Below are 15880 nucleotides of genomic sequence, written 5' to 3'. Positions count from 1 at the left end.
ATCACTATATTTTGCTGCATAAATTAACTCAATATGGTTTTTCAGGGAGATTATTTAATTTATTTCATTCCTACTTGATTGGTAGATCTTAATATGTTGAATATGAGGGCTTTAAATCAAAACTTTTTAACGTAACGTCGGGTGTGCCACAGGGCTCGAACCTGGGTCCGCTCCTGTTTAGTTTTTTTATAAATGACTTGGTTGAGTCACTCACTTGTCATAGGCTGGCTTTTGCCGATGATTTGAAGCTATATTTAAATGTATATGGTTTGGAGGATTTTTTTGATTTGGAGTGTTTTTCTTCAGAACTGTCTAAATACATTGGAGGTATGGTGCGCTGTTAACAGGTTAGGCTTGAATGCGGCTAAATGTAGTGTGGTCAGTTACTCTAGATCAAAAACACCTTTAAATTTTAATTATTTTATTAATGATACTATTTTGAGTAGATTAGAGCAAATTACTGATCTTGGTATCACCTTTGACTCTGAATTTACATTCATTCCACACTTCAACAACATAGTCAAGTCAGCCCTGAGAAGGCTTGGGTTCATAATTAGAAGTCCTCAGAGTTTTACTTTGGAATCTACATTAAGACTGCTTTTCTGTTGCTTTGTGAGATCAAAACTGGAGTTTGGCTGCGAGTATATGAGAACCTGCTCTATCAAAATCATGTTGGTCTCCTTGAATCTGTTCAGTGTAGATTTGCTAAGTTTTTGGCCTTCAGGCAGGATGGCATATATCCGGTTAGAGGGTTTGATCATCGGCAACTATTGGAACGCTTCAATCAACATCCATTACATCTCAGAAGAACATTACTTCTTTCTGGTGTAAGTTTCATGGTGCCTAGGCTTAATGCTAGATATCCCCTAACATTCTTTTTGCCAAGGCCTCATACTAACATCCTGTTGAAATCGCCACCATATAAAATATGCGCTATATTTAATCGGATCTGTCACATGTGCGATATAAATTTCTCTCCGGTTCATGTGATTGTCGATATCTTGGTGGATCATTACTCTTGGGATTAAGACCCAAGTGTTATAGTTAATAGGTATATTGCAATTAATTTAATTTAATTTTGTTGAATATGTGATTATCTTGTTAAACTTTTATAATTGGGTTTTTATATCATATTAATAGTTATTTTGTTTTTTTGGATAACTTTTGAGATTGTGTACTTTACTTTACTTTTTTTCTTTTCTTTTCATTCTTTTAGGTTTGTTTGTGTGTGTTTTTTTTAACTATATTTTTCATTGTTTTGCAACTGTTTCCTGTTATTGGGCAAGTTGCCTGTTGGAAATAAAGGCTTATTATTATTATTATTATTATTATTATTAAACAGATAAATTTAATCACTTAAAAGATTTAAAATCATTCATACCTGCCAACTGTCATACCTTTTATGATAGCATTCCTACTGAATAATAGCTATATATTATTAAACTTTAAGGTAAATTATTTGTTAAATAATCCAGTTATTTTATTTAGATTGTTCTAAATTTTCCAAAATTAAAAGCCTGTATCTGCATTTTCTAAGAACTTAGCCGCATCAATATCTTGTATCTGCGGCAAATATTAACAAAAGCTTAAAATTACTTTTATGTAACTTATCGCGTTTATTAACTTAGACACGGAAACGTTGCGTTGAATGCTATATATATTGTTTTTAAAGTGCTCCAATATTTTTGAAGAACTAGGATTGTTGTGTAATAAATAAAATAGTTTTATGTGTATAACCAGTAGGAGTATATGGTATTGCAGTGGAACTTGATGGTAAATAAGACCTGAACTATTTTTAAACGCACATTTAATGTTAATAACAAAGCGAATAATCTGTGAATTGTACTTTGTACCTTAAAGCACAGTAAAAAGAACAAGACAGTAGGTTCACTCTCTTGCGGCCGTTTGAAGTAGGGACTTCTAAACAGTGCCGACTTTTTTTACGCGGTCGTAAATCATTATTTAGTTTCGACGGCAATCCTTTACGATACGGGGGGTGTTTGAAACATTTTTAATAAGGAATATTTTCGTACATCGCGGCGGGCAGCGTGTAATATATGGAATTTTTTGAAATTAAAGGCACTTTGTATTATTGTTAAAATGAAATTGAAAGAATATTATTAAGTATCTCTTTTGAACAAATAACTGTAAGAAAAACACTTGGTAGATAGCTTTAAAATTAAGTTTATTAGAATGTACACAATTAAATCTTAGCTTTACGTTCCTTTCATGCTCTTTTCTTAACTGACCAAGAAACTACCTACCTAATATTACATACACTTAATTAATAATAACTTCGTTAATATACCCATTTTTTAAATATTTAATAAAATTTACATAATAATGTGATAACAACACTCAGCATATGGAACTCGGTAAGAGTGAAATATAAAAAGGCAGTTAAATAAAAAAAACTTATTAAATGCCTAATTATTTGCTTTTTAAATAGGGGATAAAAGAACAAACCACTAAAATTCAAATAAAACGAAAATAGGTGTTTTACCACCTAGAATTCATATAAATATGCAAAATAAATATAGTTTTACATTGGGGATTATAGTACACATCAATATTTTGAAACTTAAACCCTTAAAAACCACCCTTAATGACGAAAAAAATGCAGTTTTAAGTATGGTTAGACGGTATAAGTGGCTAAAATTTGTATCATTCAAATGATTGCAATGCAACTAATAATAAATCGGATAGCTTTCACTATTAAAAACCACCACTAATAACAGAATATTACCAAAAATTTTGAATTTTTTTAGATTAAAATCACGATTTAAAAAAAATATGTACTCTAAATCGCTGACACTTTTTGAATTTTTTTGTAGGATCTCAATTTTCCGAGATATTTAAGAAATACTGAAGAAAAGCGTGTATTTTTTTCTGTAAACTAATACATTTTTATTAAAAAAAAAATGTATATCCCCTTTTACTCCTGCAGCCATCTACGCAACATATCGCCGGCATTTTTAAAGTACAAAATTTCCACACAACGCTATTATAGTTCTAATATTGAAGACGCCCCTGTATAACGCAGTCGCCACCGGCACAGTATAAAGAACAAGACAGTAGGTTCACTCTCTTGCGGCCGTTTGAAGTAGGGACTTCTAAACAGTGCCGACTTTTTTTACGCGGTCGTAAATCATTATTTAGTTTCGACGGCAATCCTTTACGATACGGGGGGTGTTTGAAACATTTTTAATAAGGAATATTTTCGTACATCGCGGCGGGCAGCGTGTAATATATGGAATTTTTTGAAATTAAAGGCACTTTGTATTATTGTTAAAATGAAATTGAAAGAATATTATTAAGTATCTCTTTTGAACAAATAACTGTAAGAAAAACACTTGGTAGATAGCTTTAAAATTAAGTTTATTAGAATGTACACAATTAAATCTTAGCTTTACGTTCCTTTCATGCTCTTTTCTTAACTGACCAAGAAACTACCTACCTAATATTACATACACTTAATTAATAATAACTTCGTTAATATACCCATTTTTTAAATATTTAATAAAATTTACATAATAATGTGATATCAACACTCAGCATATGGAACTCGGTAACAGTGAAATATAAAAAGGCAGTCAAATAAAAAAAACTTATTAAATGCCTAATTATTTGCTTTTTAAATAGGGGATGAAAGAACAAACCACTAAAATTCAAATAAAACGAAAATAGGTGTTTTACAACCTAGAATTCATATAAATATGCAAAATAAATATAGTTTTACGTTGGGGATTATAGTACACATCAATATTTTGAAACTTAAACCCTTAAAAACCACCCTTAATGACGAAAAAAATGCAGTTTTAAGTATGGTTAGACGGTATAAGTGGCTAAAATTTATATCATTCAAATGATTGCAATGCAACTAATAATAAATCGGATAGCTTTCACTATTAAAAACCACCACTAATAACAGAATATTACCAAAAATTTTGCATTTTTTTAGATTAAAATCACGATTTAAAAAAAATATGTACTCTAAATCGCTGACACTTTTTGAACATATTATTGGTACCTATATATAGTCCATTGTAGAAGGCTACGCTTTAATTTTTGAAATAAATACATTATTTTTTACGATAAATTTTTTTAAAACTGCAATTATTTTTATTTTATTCCTAACTTTTTTAATTTTTATGCTAATGACTTACAATCAAGTTTATTTTTAAAGTTTTTGATAGTATATACTTGAAAAAATGTGCTAGATATTTGTCTAAAAAACGTTTTTTTTTTTTTAATATTTCACGTTTTTATTTTACGTCATTATATTTTGTTATCTAAAAAAAGGGGTTATGTTCACACAGTTGTATCTTAGCGCCTATAGCACCTAGATAAATAAAACAAAAGCCAATCTTTTTTTTTTAAACCAACTTTTGTTTATTAGATTTTTTTGTAGGATCTCAATTTTCCGAGGTATTTAAGAAATACTGAAGAAAAGCGTGTATTTTTTTCTGTAAACTAATCCAATTTTATTTAAAAAAAAAATGTATATCCCCTTTTACTCCTGCAGCCATCTACGCAACATATCGCCGGCATTTTTAAAGTACAAAATTTCCGCACAACGCTATTATAGTTCTAATATTGAAGACGCCCCTGTATAACGCAGTCGCCACCGGGCAGCAAAAAAGAGTAGCATCAGAAAGCGAGTGAGAAAGGCAACATTTTGGGCGGCGCTTAGAGTGATCCTTCTATTCTAGTTTATGTTCGGTGCCACCGGGCAGCAAAAAAGAGTAGCATCAGAAAGCGAGTGAGAAAGGCAATATTTTGGGCGGCGCTTAGAGTGATCCTTCTATTCTAGTTTATGTTCGGTGCCACCGGGCAGCAAAAAAGAGTAGCATCAGAAAGCGAGTGAGAAAGGCAACATTTTGGGCGGCGCTTAGAGTGATCCTTCTATTCTAGTTTATGTTCGGTGCCACCGGGCAGCAAAAAAGAGTAGCATCAGAAAGCGAGTGAGAAAGGCAATATTTTGGGCGGCGCTTAGAGTGATCCTTCTATTCTAGTTTATGTTCGGTGCTTAAAGCCAGTGATTAGAAGCGAAGCTATTCTGCGAATCAACCTTTAGCGCAGTTGTCGTTGTTAATTATTTTTACTTTTTCTTCCTTCTTTATTTAAATAAAATGACTCACTCGAAAAATTGTCGACTGTGCAATAAAGTATTCGGCAAAAAGTTAAAGTTGCAATATGGAACAGGTAATGGTTTTTTCCATCTTGCATGTAGTAACATATCGGAGTTAGAAGCCAGAATAATGAAGGAAAATAGGTCACCGTGGCATTGCAATGCTTATACTACGGCAGCATGCCGTAAATCACTGGGTCAATCCTCACAGCCGATTAACTCGACTCGCAGAGATGTACAATATGATGATCTAAACAGACGATCATCTTCGCTACTTTTGCCGCATACTGACACTTCTACATCAGGAGCTGATACTGAACTGAAATTACTTATTCGAGAACTCTAGAACGAAATTAAGGAGATGAGGAAATCAATGGATTTTTTTAACGAAAAATATGAAGAGGAGTTGTAGCGCACCAAAGTCTGGTCACATATGGTGTCTGAGGTTTCAAACGAGAACCAGATTCTTAAAATGGCGGTCCAAAAACTTAAAGTCGTCTTAAATGTTAATGAAACTGCGAAAATTAGAAGAAACATCTGCATTACTGGTCTTTTGACTTCTGTGAAAGCGGAGAACAAAGAGACCAAGATAGTGAAATTGCTTCAAAGCCTGTGTCCAGAGGTAAAAGTAGAGGACGTTGACAAAGTGCAACATATTCCCGTCCATAATGGAGTTAAGTCCATTATCTCTATGAAATCTGCAGATCTAAAGCAGCGCCTGCTACGTTCCAGGACATCTAAGGGAAAAATTACGGCACAAAATTCTGGCTTAGGGGAGACCACCGCTCCAATCTACGTCGAAGAGGAGCTTACTAAAGAGAGTTACTTACTTTATAAAACAGCAAAGCAACAGTTAAAGGACACTTATAAGTATATATGGCATAGGGATGGTAGAATTTTGGTACGTAAATCCGATGGTAAAAAATATAAAGTAATCACGAGTGATACGGATATAGAGAAAATGATTGAATAAGGGATTTTTTTGTTTTTTTTGTTTTTCTTTCCTCTTATCTGGCTATATTTGGCAGTTACTGTTTATACTAAAATCTAGATTATGAATGGCAAGTTAATAGTGGGACAAATTAATATTCGCTCCTTAGTACCAAAATTTAATAATTTTAAGACATACGTTGCAGACCACAATCTTGATATTGTGGGAATATCAGAAACCTGGTTAACTGAACAAATTCCTGACGAGATTATTCAAATCCCGGGTTACAACTTAGTTAGGAGCGATCGAAGTACAAACAGAGGTGGAGGGGTAATGTTTTATCTTAGGGACTGTATTAATTTTTAAGTAGTTGATTGTATAAGTAAAAATCATGCAGAACAGTTATGGATAAAATACAAATTTAAACATAATGTGTATATTTGTGGAGTTTGTTATAGGCCTCCTAGTAATAATCATAATAATTTTCTTGATGAGTTTGAGGAAAACGTTTCTGTTGTTAACAGAATGTGATAATTTTATATGTATTGGGGATTTTAATGCAAATATGGCAAGCCTATCCAACGATGTAAACCGTTTAGCCTTAAGCCTAAAGCAAATAGTCGAACAGCCTACCCATCATGGACCCTCGGGACAGACTCTGTTGGATTTGGTTATATGTTCAGGAAATAATTTAATCTGTTCGTTAAATGTTGATCAAAACTCTAACTTTTCCGATAATTTTTTTGTAAAATGTGAATTAGATGTTGATAATAAAAAATTTAAGGCATTTTTTTATACGTACAGAGATTTTAAAAATTTTAATAAGCCAGAGTTTCTTGATAAACTACATACTATTCCGTTTGATATAATTTATTATTTACCGGATATTAACTCGAAAGTCCACGCATTTACCACGATTTTAATTGAAATTTTTGATGTTTATGCTCCAAAAAGGACGGCTCGTATTACAAAAAAGAAAAGCCCATGGATTACCCCTAATCTAAAATTTTTAATGTCACTTCGAGATAAATGTTTAACCAAATATAAAAAAAAATAAAACTGCTGAAAATTGGGAAGCTTATAGGCAACTGAGGAATTACGTTTCTGATACAAATAAACGGGAACAAAAGGCTTTCCTTAATAGTCAGATTGGACGAAATGGTTCTAAAGAAAACTGGAAACTTATGAGGGATCTTAATGTTTATGATAAATCTAAAAAGGTCCCATCGACCGTTGGTCAGTAAATGGCATTAATAATTATTTTGTTAATATACCACAAATTAACCCAGACCCTCAGCTATTAAATTATTATCAGAACAATATTTTATCGAACTTGTCTGTTTTCAGTTTTAGGATGGCCACTACGGAAGAAGTGAAAGATGCTTTATTTCAAATAAATTCCAAGGCCACCGGATGTGATGACATTGGTATTGACATGTTGTTGCTTTGTTGTCCCAGAATTATTCCTGTAATTGTGCACTTAGTAAACTATGCGATAGAGACATCTTGCTTTCCAAATGATTGGAAGTGCTCGCTTGTTATTCCTCTGCCTAAGATAAATAAACCTATGGAATTAAAAGATTTGCGCCCTGTAAGTATTCTTCCTACTCTATCAACAATTTTAGAACGGGTCCTTAACGATCAAATCCGTGATTATGTCCAACAAAATAGCATATTGGCCACAATACAGTCTGGATTTAGACCAGGCTACAGTTGTTCAACAGCGCTTTTGAAAGTTACAGACTATATAATTTATAATATCGAGAACAATAATTCAACTGTCTTAATCCTGTTAGACCATTCAAAGGTATTTGATAAAATAAATCACGATCTTCTACTAGCAATCTTAAAATATTTAGGTTTCCCTGATTTCTCGATTAAACTAATTAAAAGTTATCTACAGGGTAGAAGCCAAAAAGTGAAGGTCAATGGCAAAGTCTCAAATTCTGAACAGTTACTATTTGGGGATCAACAAGCATCCATTTTAGGGCCCTTGCTTTTTATATTATATACTTCTCAGATGGTAAAGCATTTGCAATATTCTACCGTGCATTTATACACTGATGACACACAGGTTTATAAATCCTTTGGACCACATCAAATTGTAGAAGTGGTTAATCAATTAAATCAAGATCTAGAGACACTCCCTAGAGTTTCTAATAAACATTATTTGGAACTAAACTCCTTGAAGTCCCAGGTTATGCTTTTTGGTAGAGCTCGGTTAAAAAATTTACATTTGCATGATATTCAACTAACTTTAAATAATAATAGACTTAACTTTACGGACTGCACTAAGAACTTAGGTTTAATGGTGGATTCGAGTTTAAGGTTTAGTGAACATGTAAGTATGTGCATAAGGAAGGCTTTTTCAAACTTAAAACTGATTTTTAAAAACAGACAGCTACTTACAGTTCCCTTGAAAAAACTGCTTTACGATTCTTTGGTACTATCCCATTTCAATTTTGCAGATGTAATTTATGCACCATGTTTGTTAGCAAGAGATATATACCGAATCCAACTGATTCAAAATCACTGTGTGAGGTTGATTGGAGGTTTACGTGGTGGGGAGCGAGGGGTATCGGCTAAATTGAGGGAGTTACAATGGATGAGAGACGTATTTTCCACTCAGTCGTCTTATTTCAGAAGATAATTGCGAGAAAATGTCCTGATTATTTATATCGAAAAATTAGGTTTCGCTCTGAAATACATAGCTTAGATCTTCGTAATACAAGTGTCATTACAATTCCATTTCACACGACAACTACTTTTAAAAGATCTTTAGTTATAACATAGCGAATCTTTATAACAAAATTCCGCGACACCTAAATTTTTTGCCATCAGTTCATTTTAAAAGCTATCAGTGTCCAATTTAATATCCCTAATCTTGCAGTCAGACGGCATTATTCTGATGCTTTAACGTTTTATAAGATCTTAAATTGTTTATATCATTGTCCTACCATCTTGGAAGCAATTCCTTTTAACACCTATTAAAGAAGGATCAACTCTTCTATGTTTCGTTTACCCTTTCATTCGGCCAACTATGGGTTTTTTTCTCCACTGACTAGGGACTTTGCGTTTCTTTAATGAAAATAGTTTGGATCCATTTTCCGGCGGCTTACGGTCATTCAAATCAAAAATAAATAATCTTACACTTTAACCTACATTCCTTGGATAGTGCTAAGTTTTTAGCCCTGTTGATGACTGTTTTTTCAGAGGTTTTATCTTGGTATATATATATTTTTTTGTAATTCTAGTATTGTATTTATATTGCTATATTGTCTAGTATTTTGTATTATCTATTTTGTTTTGTAAACTGGCTCTGCCGTATATTAAAATAAATAAATAAATAAATAAATAAAAAACGCATTAAGGGATATATTAATCTGTTTGTATAATTAGAGTGGCTATTGTATTATTTATTTATTTATTTATTTATTTACGGAATCCATTTACAAAAGTGTTACATAGCATACCCATACAAACATATATATTCAGATACAAAACTATCTATAAATCAATGAAAGGTGTAGATGAGTTAATTAATTAAAGCCCCTATAAAATAATCATCTTTAACTGCCCCTTAAAAGATGTTATCCTAGAGTCAAAAAAGTTTATCTGTCCTGACAGACCATTAGCACTTCGAGCCATTCGTGTAATTGGCTCATTAATGCCATAATTGGTATGGTGGAATGGGACTGAAAATATTTCTGATTATCTATTCAATCTGGAAGGCACCCTAAGTTTAAAAAGAGACAATAACTCGGAACAATCTATAGTAGCATTTAAAACCTTATGCATAAAACATAAGTCGAGTAATGTTCTTCGTGACTCTAATGTGGGTAAGTTCAGGTTATCCCTGATCCACTGATAGTAATACTCCTGTCTCCTGTAACCACATCTAAAAGCCGCCACCGTTAAAAATTTATTTTGAGTTTTTTCAATCTGCTCAATGTAGCAGTTATATGACGGGGACCACACAATTGAGCCATACTCCAAGATGTGCCTAACAAGAGAGCAATAAAGTAATCTATAAAAAAAAAAACTGGATAAAACCTTGGATAAAACCCATCAATTTCGTTGCCCTACCAGTTACCTGATTGATGTGACTTTTAAAATACAAACCTGGAGTCAATAAATATTCCTAAGTCAGAAACCTCTGTTTTGACACCAATTGCTACATTATTTATTTTATAAAGAAAAGCAATAGGGTTTCTTTGCTTAGAAAAAGTGATCTTATGGCACTTATTGATATTAAGGGACATTCTATTTAAGTGGCACCAATCAAAGACCAAATTGAGCTTCACTTTATCAGCAAACATTAGCACATGACAATTTTCAAGTTTCCAAACTAAATCAATCAAAAAGAGGCAAAACAAAACAGGGCCTGAGTGAGAGCCTTGTGGCACCCCAGATGGCACCAAAATTTCAGAGGAACATGTACCTCCAAGATTAACAATCTGGGTTCTACCTCTGATGAATCCCGAGATCCACTGAAGAAGAGGCCCCACAATACCTAAAGCCCTAAGCTTCTGCAAGAGTACCCCATGGTTAACCCGATCAAAAGCTTTGGAAAAATCTGTATATATTGAGTCAACCTGAAGTCCCTTCTCCAAGCAGCGGTAGAGGTAGTTGACATACAGCACCAAATTAGCATCAGTAGATCTGCCTTTTATAAATCCAAATTGCTCAGGATTAAATAAAAATTTAAAACTCCAGGCAATCCTATGACTGACCAGGCAGTCAAGCAGCTTTGGCAAATCAGATTGGTTACACACAGCCCGATAATTGGAAATTTCATTTCTACTACCAGATTTAAAAATGGGTTTTAGAAAACTTCTCTTCCAGAGAGTGGGATGAGAACCAGTACCTAGAGATTTGTTAAAAGTGAACAGTATTGGTTTCGTAAGAACACAAACACATTTCTTTAGGAAGAATGCCAGAATCCCATCTGGTCCAGCACAGAGCTTATTCTTAGAGGAAGTAATAACCTCATAAACATCCTGCGTTGACAGAGTTAAAGTGCTCAGACAAGTATCCGAGATATTCATACTAATCCTGTTATTGTATGTCATTCTGGAGGGAAGGCTAAAACCAGTTCTTTTATTTTGAATATATGACCAGAAGTACCTTGGATAGCCAGCGAGATTCATTTCCTTATTAATGCATTGTTGATAGCACAACTCTCTTAAGTACTCACATTGTTGTCTCAACAATACAAATTCATCATAATCCTGCTGTTGACCACTAATTTTAAACTTTTTGTGAATTTGTTTCTTTCTTATGATCGAACTGCGAAGCTCTGAAGAAAACCAAGATGGAAAAGAATATATAAAGAATACAATACCATCTAATTTAAATTGATTACTTTAAATCAGATAAGTTACATAAAATTTAAAAAATTGAATAAAACAATATAACATGAAATATACTTCAAAATATAAGAATTAGACAGTTTTTTTTAACTTTTTATAAAACTAAGTTTTTTCAGACACAGGCTATTAGAATTAGGCCATTGATATTCAAAATTTGAAAAAAACAAAATCAAAACCCAAAAAATTAGGGTCTGTTACATCGTTGCTGTGCCAGCCTGTATATTGTTTTTTGCTGTTCAAAATAAGTAAGAGTTTAATTTTTGCAATGTCTCACACTGGCCTTAGATTTATCTTTAGAAAAATAAATCTAAGTTTTGTAAATAATGAGACTTTATTATTCAACCTGAACAAAAAGCCAGTTTTTTTGGTATTTTTCATTTTACAGATTCACATTGCAATGAAAATATATTAGCTGCAAAATATTCATTTTAAAATGTTTAACATTTAACAAAAACAAAATGAGGCTTAATACATTCCCTGAGAAACTCCTTGTTTAAGTTCTATGTAATCAGATAAATCATTGCATTTTTAAATTTTACTTTCTGAAACCTTTTTTACAGATAATTTTAAAACTTTACCAGAAATGCCACAAAATCAAGAAAAACAACTCCCAATAATTTTTTTCCTGTTAATTTGTGATTTTCAGGACAATAAAAATTGCAAAGCCATTTCACATGAATTAAGTATTACCTAATATTTTACAAGCTACAAGCATTTATTTGTCATTTAACTAAATATTTCTAAACAGTCACTTCTTACCTGCTTATCAGGTTATGTAGCATAGTAACAAAATGTTCTCCAGAATCAGAGTCAGAATCCATAGTATCAGTATCTTCCGAGGTATCTTCAATTCTTGAAGAGTCATCATCATCATCCACTGTCATTATGATACTTCTTGAGTTCAGTGCTCCCATATACCCAAAACTGTATAAAATGGAGTAGAAATCTGGTTGTAAATAAATAGAGAAGAATGGTAATCCTGTATGGTATCTACACCTGTAATTTAGAAAAAAAATCAATGTTCAAAATGTTTGAGAATGCATTGTTATTCAACAACATGTCACAAAGGAGATCTTTATAATCTAATGATAAGAAAAATATCAACATTTGTAGCAAGCGGTTTTTTAATTTACTAATAACGTTATCCAAGCAGCAACAACAATAGAAAACTTTCCACTTTAGTGCAAATTTTTCTTAATCGTAAAATTTTTTTTAAAGTTTCACTTACTGTAAGATTAAGTGAATGTATTATATATAACCCTACTACAGGAAAAATCAATTTTATTATTCTTATGAATAAACTAAATTATTTTGTCTATTTAAAAATAAATATAATTTCCAAACTTCCCAGTCCAGCTGTCTTGTATTTTGTTTTTGGATTAGATGGATCATAGAACAATTAGAATATTTGACAATTCAAAATAAGAAATAGTGTCTTACGTCAGTAAGACGTTTTAAGTGTCATAAATGACAGGAGACGACCCAATCAAACACCACAGAAAAGAAAGGAGATAGAACAAAAACTTGAATGTACACTCTTGCACAGTTAAAAGTTCGGATCGCAACCATTTGCGCGCTAGCGTCGCCTTCTCCTAGATATTTTTTGATAACAGATGGCAGCACCAATTTTGGATACCGTATTATGTGAGTCACAGACTTGTTTACAGTAGGTAATCAGTAATAATAATCGTCCGTCGTTGCATATTTTACTCCAGATTGTGATTTATATACGTTTTGTTTATACTATTTATTACTGTTATTTTATGATTTTCTCACATTTGCTTAAAACTATCATTCTGTCTATTGAATTTTTCTGTTTTTAGCAAATTCATTATGTTTACCTCTGGTCCCCAATCACATCCAAAAAAATTGTGTGTAGCTGGCTGTGGAAATTAAGAAAAGGCATCGGTTTCCAAAAATGACCAGGCGATGTACAATATTTGAATTTCCCTTATGAAACCTTCTAATTTAACCATGGACCAAATTTATAATTGTAACTATGTTTATGATAATAATTTTGAAGTTGCTTCTAAAGTAACAAACACCAAGAGAGTACTGAAAAAGGCTGCAATATCTAGTCTTAATGTTAGAAAGTTAGACTCATACATATAGTTTAGGTGAAGTTACTTGGACAAGCATAAAAACTAAAAACGCTTAGCAGGCGGCGTTTTCTTTATGAGGCATTGGCGTGCATATCATTTTTGTTTCTCTGGTTTAATAATATATATTTATAGTAAATATGTTATTTTACAACCAACAAAAACATTTATCAAGTCACGCAAAAGTCTTATATATATTAATCTATTAACAACGTATATTGTATTTAAAAATTGTAATTCAGGTTTAAAATATATTCAGATCGAAAATGACACATGTTAAGAAATTGTTACACTCTTAGATCGGTAGTTACACACTTTGATCGGCAAAATGGTCATAAACTAACACATTACAAAATGCCTAAAAATATTTACCACAACTATTTGATTTATTATCGATTTATTATCATACCATTTATTATCACTAGTATCAAAAGGCCGCCAAAATTACATTTTTATTGTTCAAAAGTTCATAGGAAAGTAAATAAAACAAAAGATCAACGGTATATGGCAAATAGAATAACAACAAGAACTACAGTATAATATAAATGCGAAACCGATTTTAGGGTGAGCCAAGTCTGCACGATGTTAATTAAAACACACTGACAAAATTAAAAATTGTTATAATTGTTACAGACCTATAATATTATGGCACGCATCTTAAGAAATGGTTGATTCTTCGAAACTTTATTTCCACGTACAAAAGGGGTGGTCTAATAGAACTTCAACAAGAAATATAAATTTAAATACATGTTAAATGCCATTATAATTCTGCTATGTCAGGATTATCAAATGACCGAGTGGTGTGCAAATACAATTGCGCGCACACGAGGCGCGCAACCTACTACGAGGAAGCTACGACGGAAGGCAGTCTTCGAATCGGGTCGGATAAGTTTAAGTCGTTCTTTTTGAGTTGTTATTATTAAAAGTAATAAAACGGGTGTTTTTATAAACTTTTTGGCTTTGATTTAACATCAGAAGTGGGATTAGATCCTTGTGCAGTTAGTGCGGAGTTTTAGTGAGAGTTAAGACTAAATTTACAAAACAATTCGCGGTAAAGTGTAACCAACATGTCGGAAGAAAATTCCCAAGCCATCAATCTTCCGCAGGAGAATGAGGAAGGTTCAGACCAAGATGTTGCATCACAAAGCAGTATTCGACCAACTGATAAGCTTCCTGAAGTGCAGTGGCAACAAACATTATTAAATTTAATTGCCGCCCAACAACAACAAATTGCCGAGTTAGCGAAACAAACGAAACTGGCAATGATGTCATCGGCACCATCATCGTCAACGCCCAACTTCGTAGCAGATGGATTGAATGCGCAGGCGTCTGCCGTAGTACCCGGCTACACGACATTTAAATTGACCAGCTACGATCCGGATAATAGCGCCTATGGCGTTCATGAGTGGTTAGAGGATGCTACGAAGCTGAAGGACGAGCTGAATGTGAGCGATAATCTAATGATCGCAAAAGCCAGCGAAGCATTAAAAAATCGTGGTAATCGATACTGTTGCGACTGGAGACCCATTCGCCGAACATGGGAAAATTTTTGCGCTGATCTCATCACTGCTTTCCCAGACAAAGAGTCACCTGGCGTTCGGGCATTTAAAGCTGCTACACTAAGAAGCCGTGATTGTGATTCATTGTGTGATTACGGAAACAAGAAAATTCGAAGTATAAACAGATTTTATGAACAGTTACCGTGGAACACAATTTTGAGTATGGTTGAATATGGGTTGGACCACGCAGAAGCACGTGCTGCGCTGCATATTCAGCTACCGCAATTTGACCGAGAAGTCATGACAATCTTTAGTGACTTCGACGCACGCCGGACTACCAAACGGTCCTTTGAAGCTGAAAATTTGCCCAGAAAAAAATTCCGTATAGAGGAAAAGCCTGAAAAGTTTAACAGGGCACTTAAAGGATCCTGTTTTAAATGTGGACGTCAGGGACACCATCAAGATGCTTGCAATAATAAAGAAGAATCGTCAATGCAAATTCAGCATGATATGGCTGGTTCATCTAAAATCCCAACGTGCAGTCATTGCAAGAAAATTGGCCATAGCGAAATAAATTGCTGGTATAAAAATGGAAAACCTAAGAAAACCTTTTTGCTTAAAAAATGACGCCATCTGAATACAACACCAATGGCGACATTATTATGCAAAAACAGTGTGTCTTCTTTTTCTTATCTTATTGATAGTGGTGCCGACGAATCGATAATAAAACATTCAGTGGTAAAAACAATAAACGCGATAATTAAAAAAGACGGTACAGTTCGAGGGTTTTCGGGGTTTGGGGCCCAAACTGTTTATGCTGACGGTGTTTGTAACCTAATAACCGTTTT

The 15880-nt window shown here is 33.1% G+C and overlaps 1 protein-coding gene across 1 annotated transcript in view; it reads right to left on the bottom strand.

Moving 5' to 3' along the window:
• Window positions 1-12843, bottom strand: part of LOC126739954 (DDB1- and CUL4-associated factor 11) — a 69638-nt gene extending 56795 nt beyond the window's left edge. Inside the window, exons 1-2 of the mRNA XM_050445790.1 lie at window positions 12663-12843; window positions 12194-12430 (exon numbers count right to left, since the gene is read on the bottom strand). Of these exons, the coding sequence (XP_050301747.1) occupies window positions 12194-12348 (155 nt within the window). The 5' untranslated portion in view covers window positions 12349-12430; window positions 12663-12843. The remainder of the gene's footprint in view (window positions 1-12193; window positions 12431-12662) is intronic.
• Between the last annotated feature and the right edge of the window lie 3037 nt (window positions 12844-15880).

This window comes from Anthonomus grandis, chromosome 8, assembly GCF_022605725.1.
Source record: "Anthonomus grandis grandis chromosome 8, icAntGran1.3, whole genome shotgun sequence".
In the NCBI taxonomy this organism is placed as follows: Eukaryota; Metazoa; Arthropoda; class Insecta; order Coleoptera; family Curculionidae; genus Anthonomus; species Anthonomus grandis.
The sequence above is the reverse complement of the archived record's forward strand: the minus strand, read 5'-3'. Positions and strand labels throughout refer to the sequence as shown.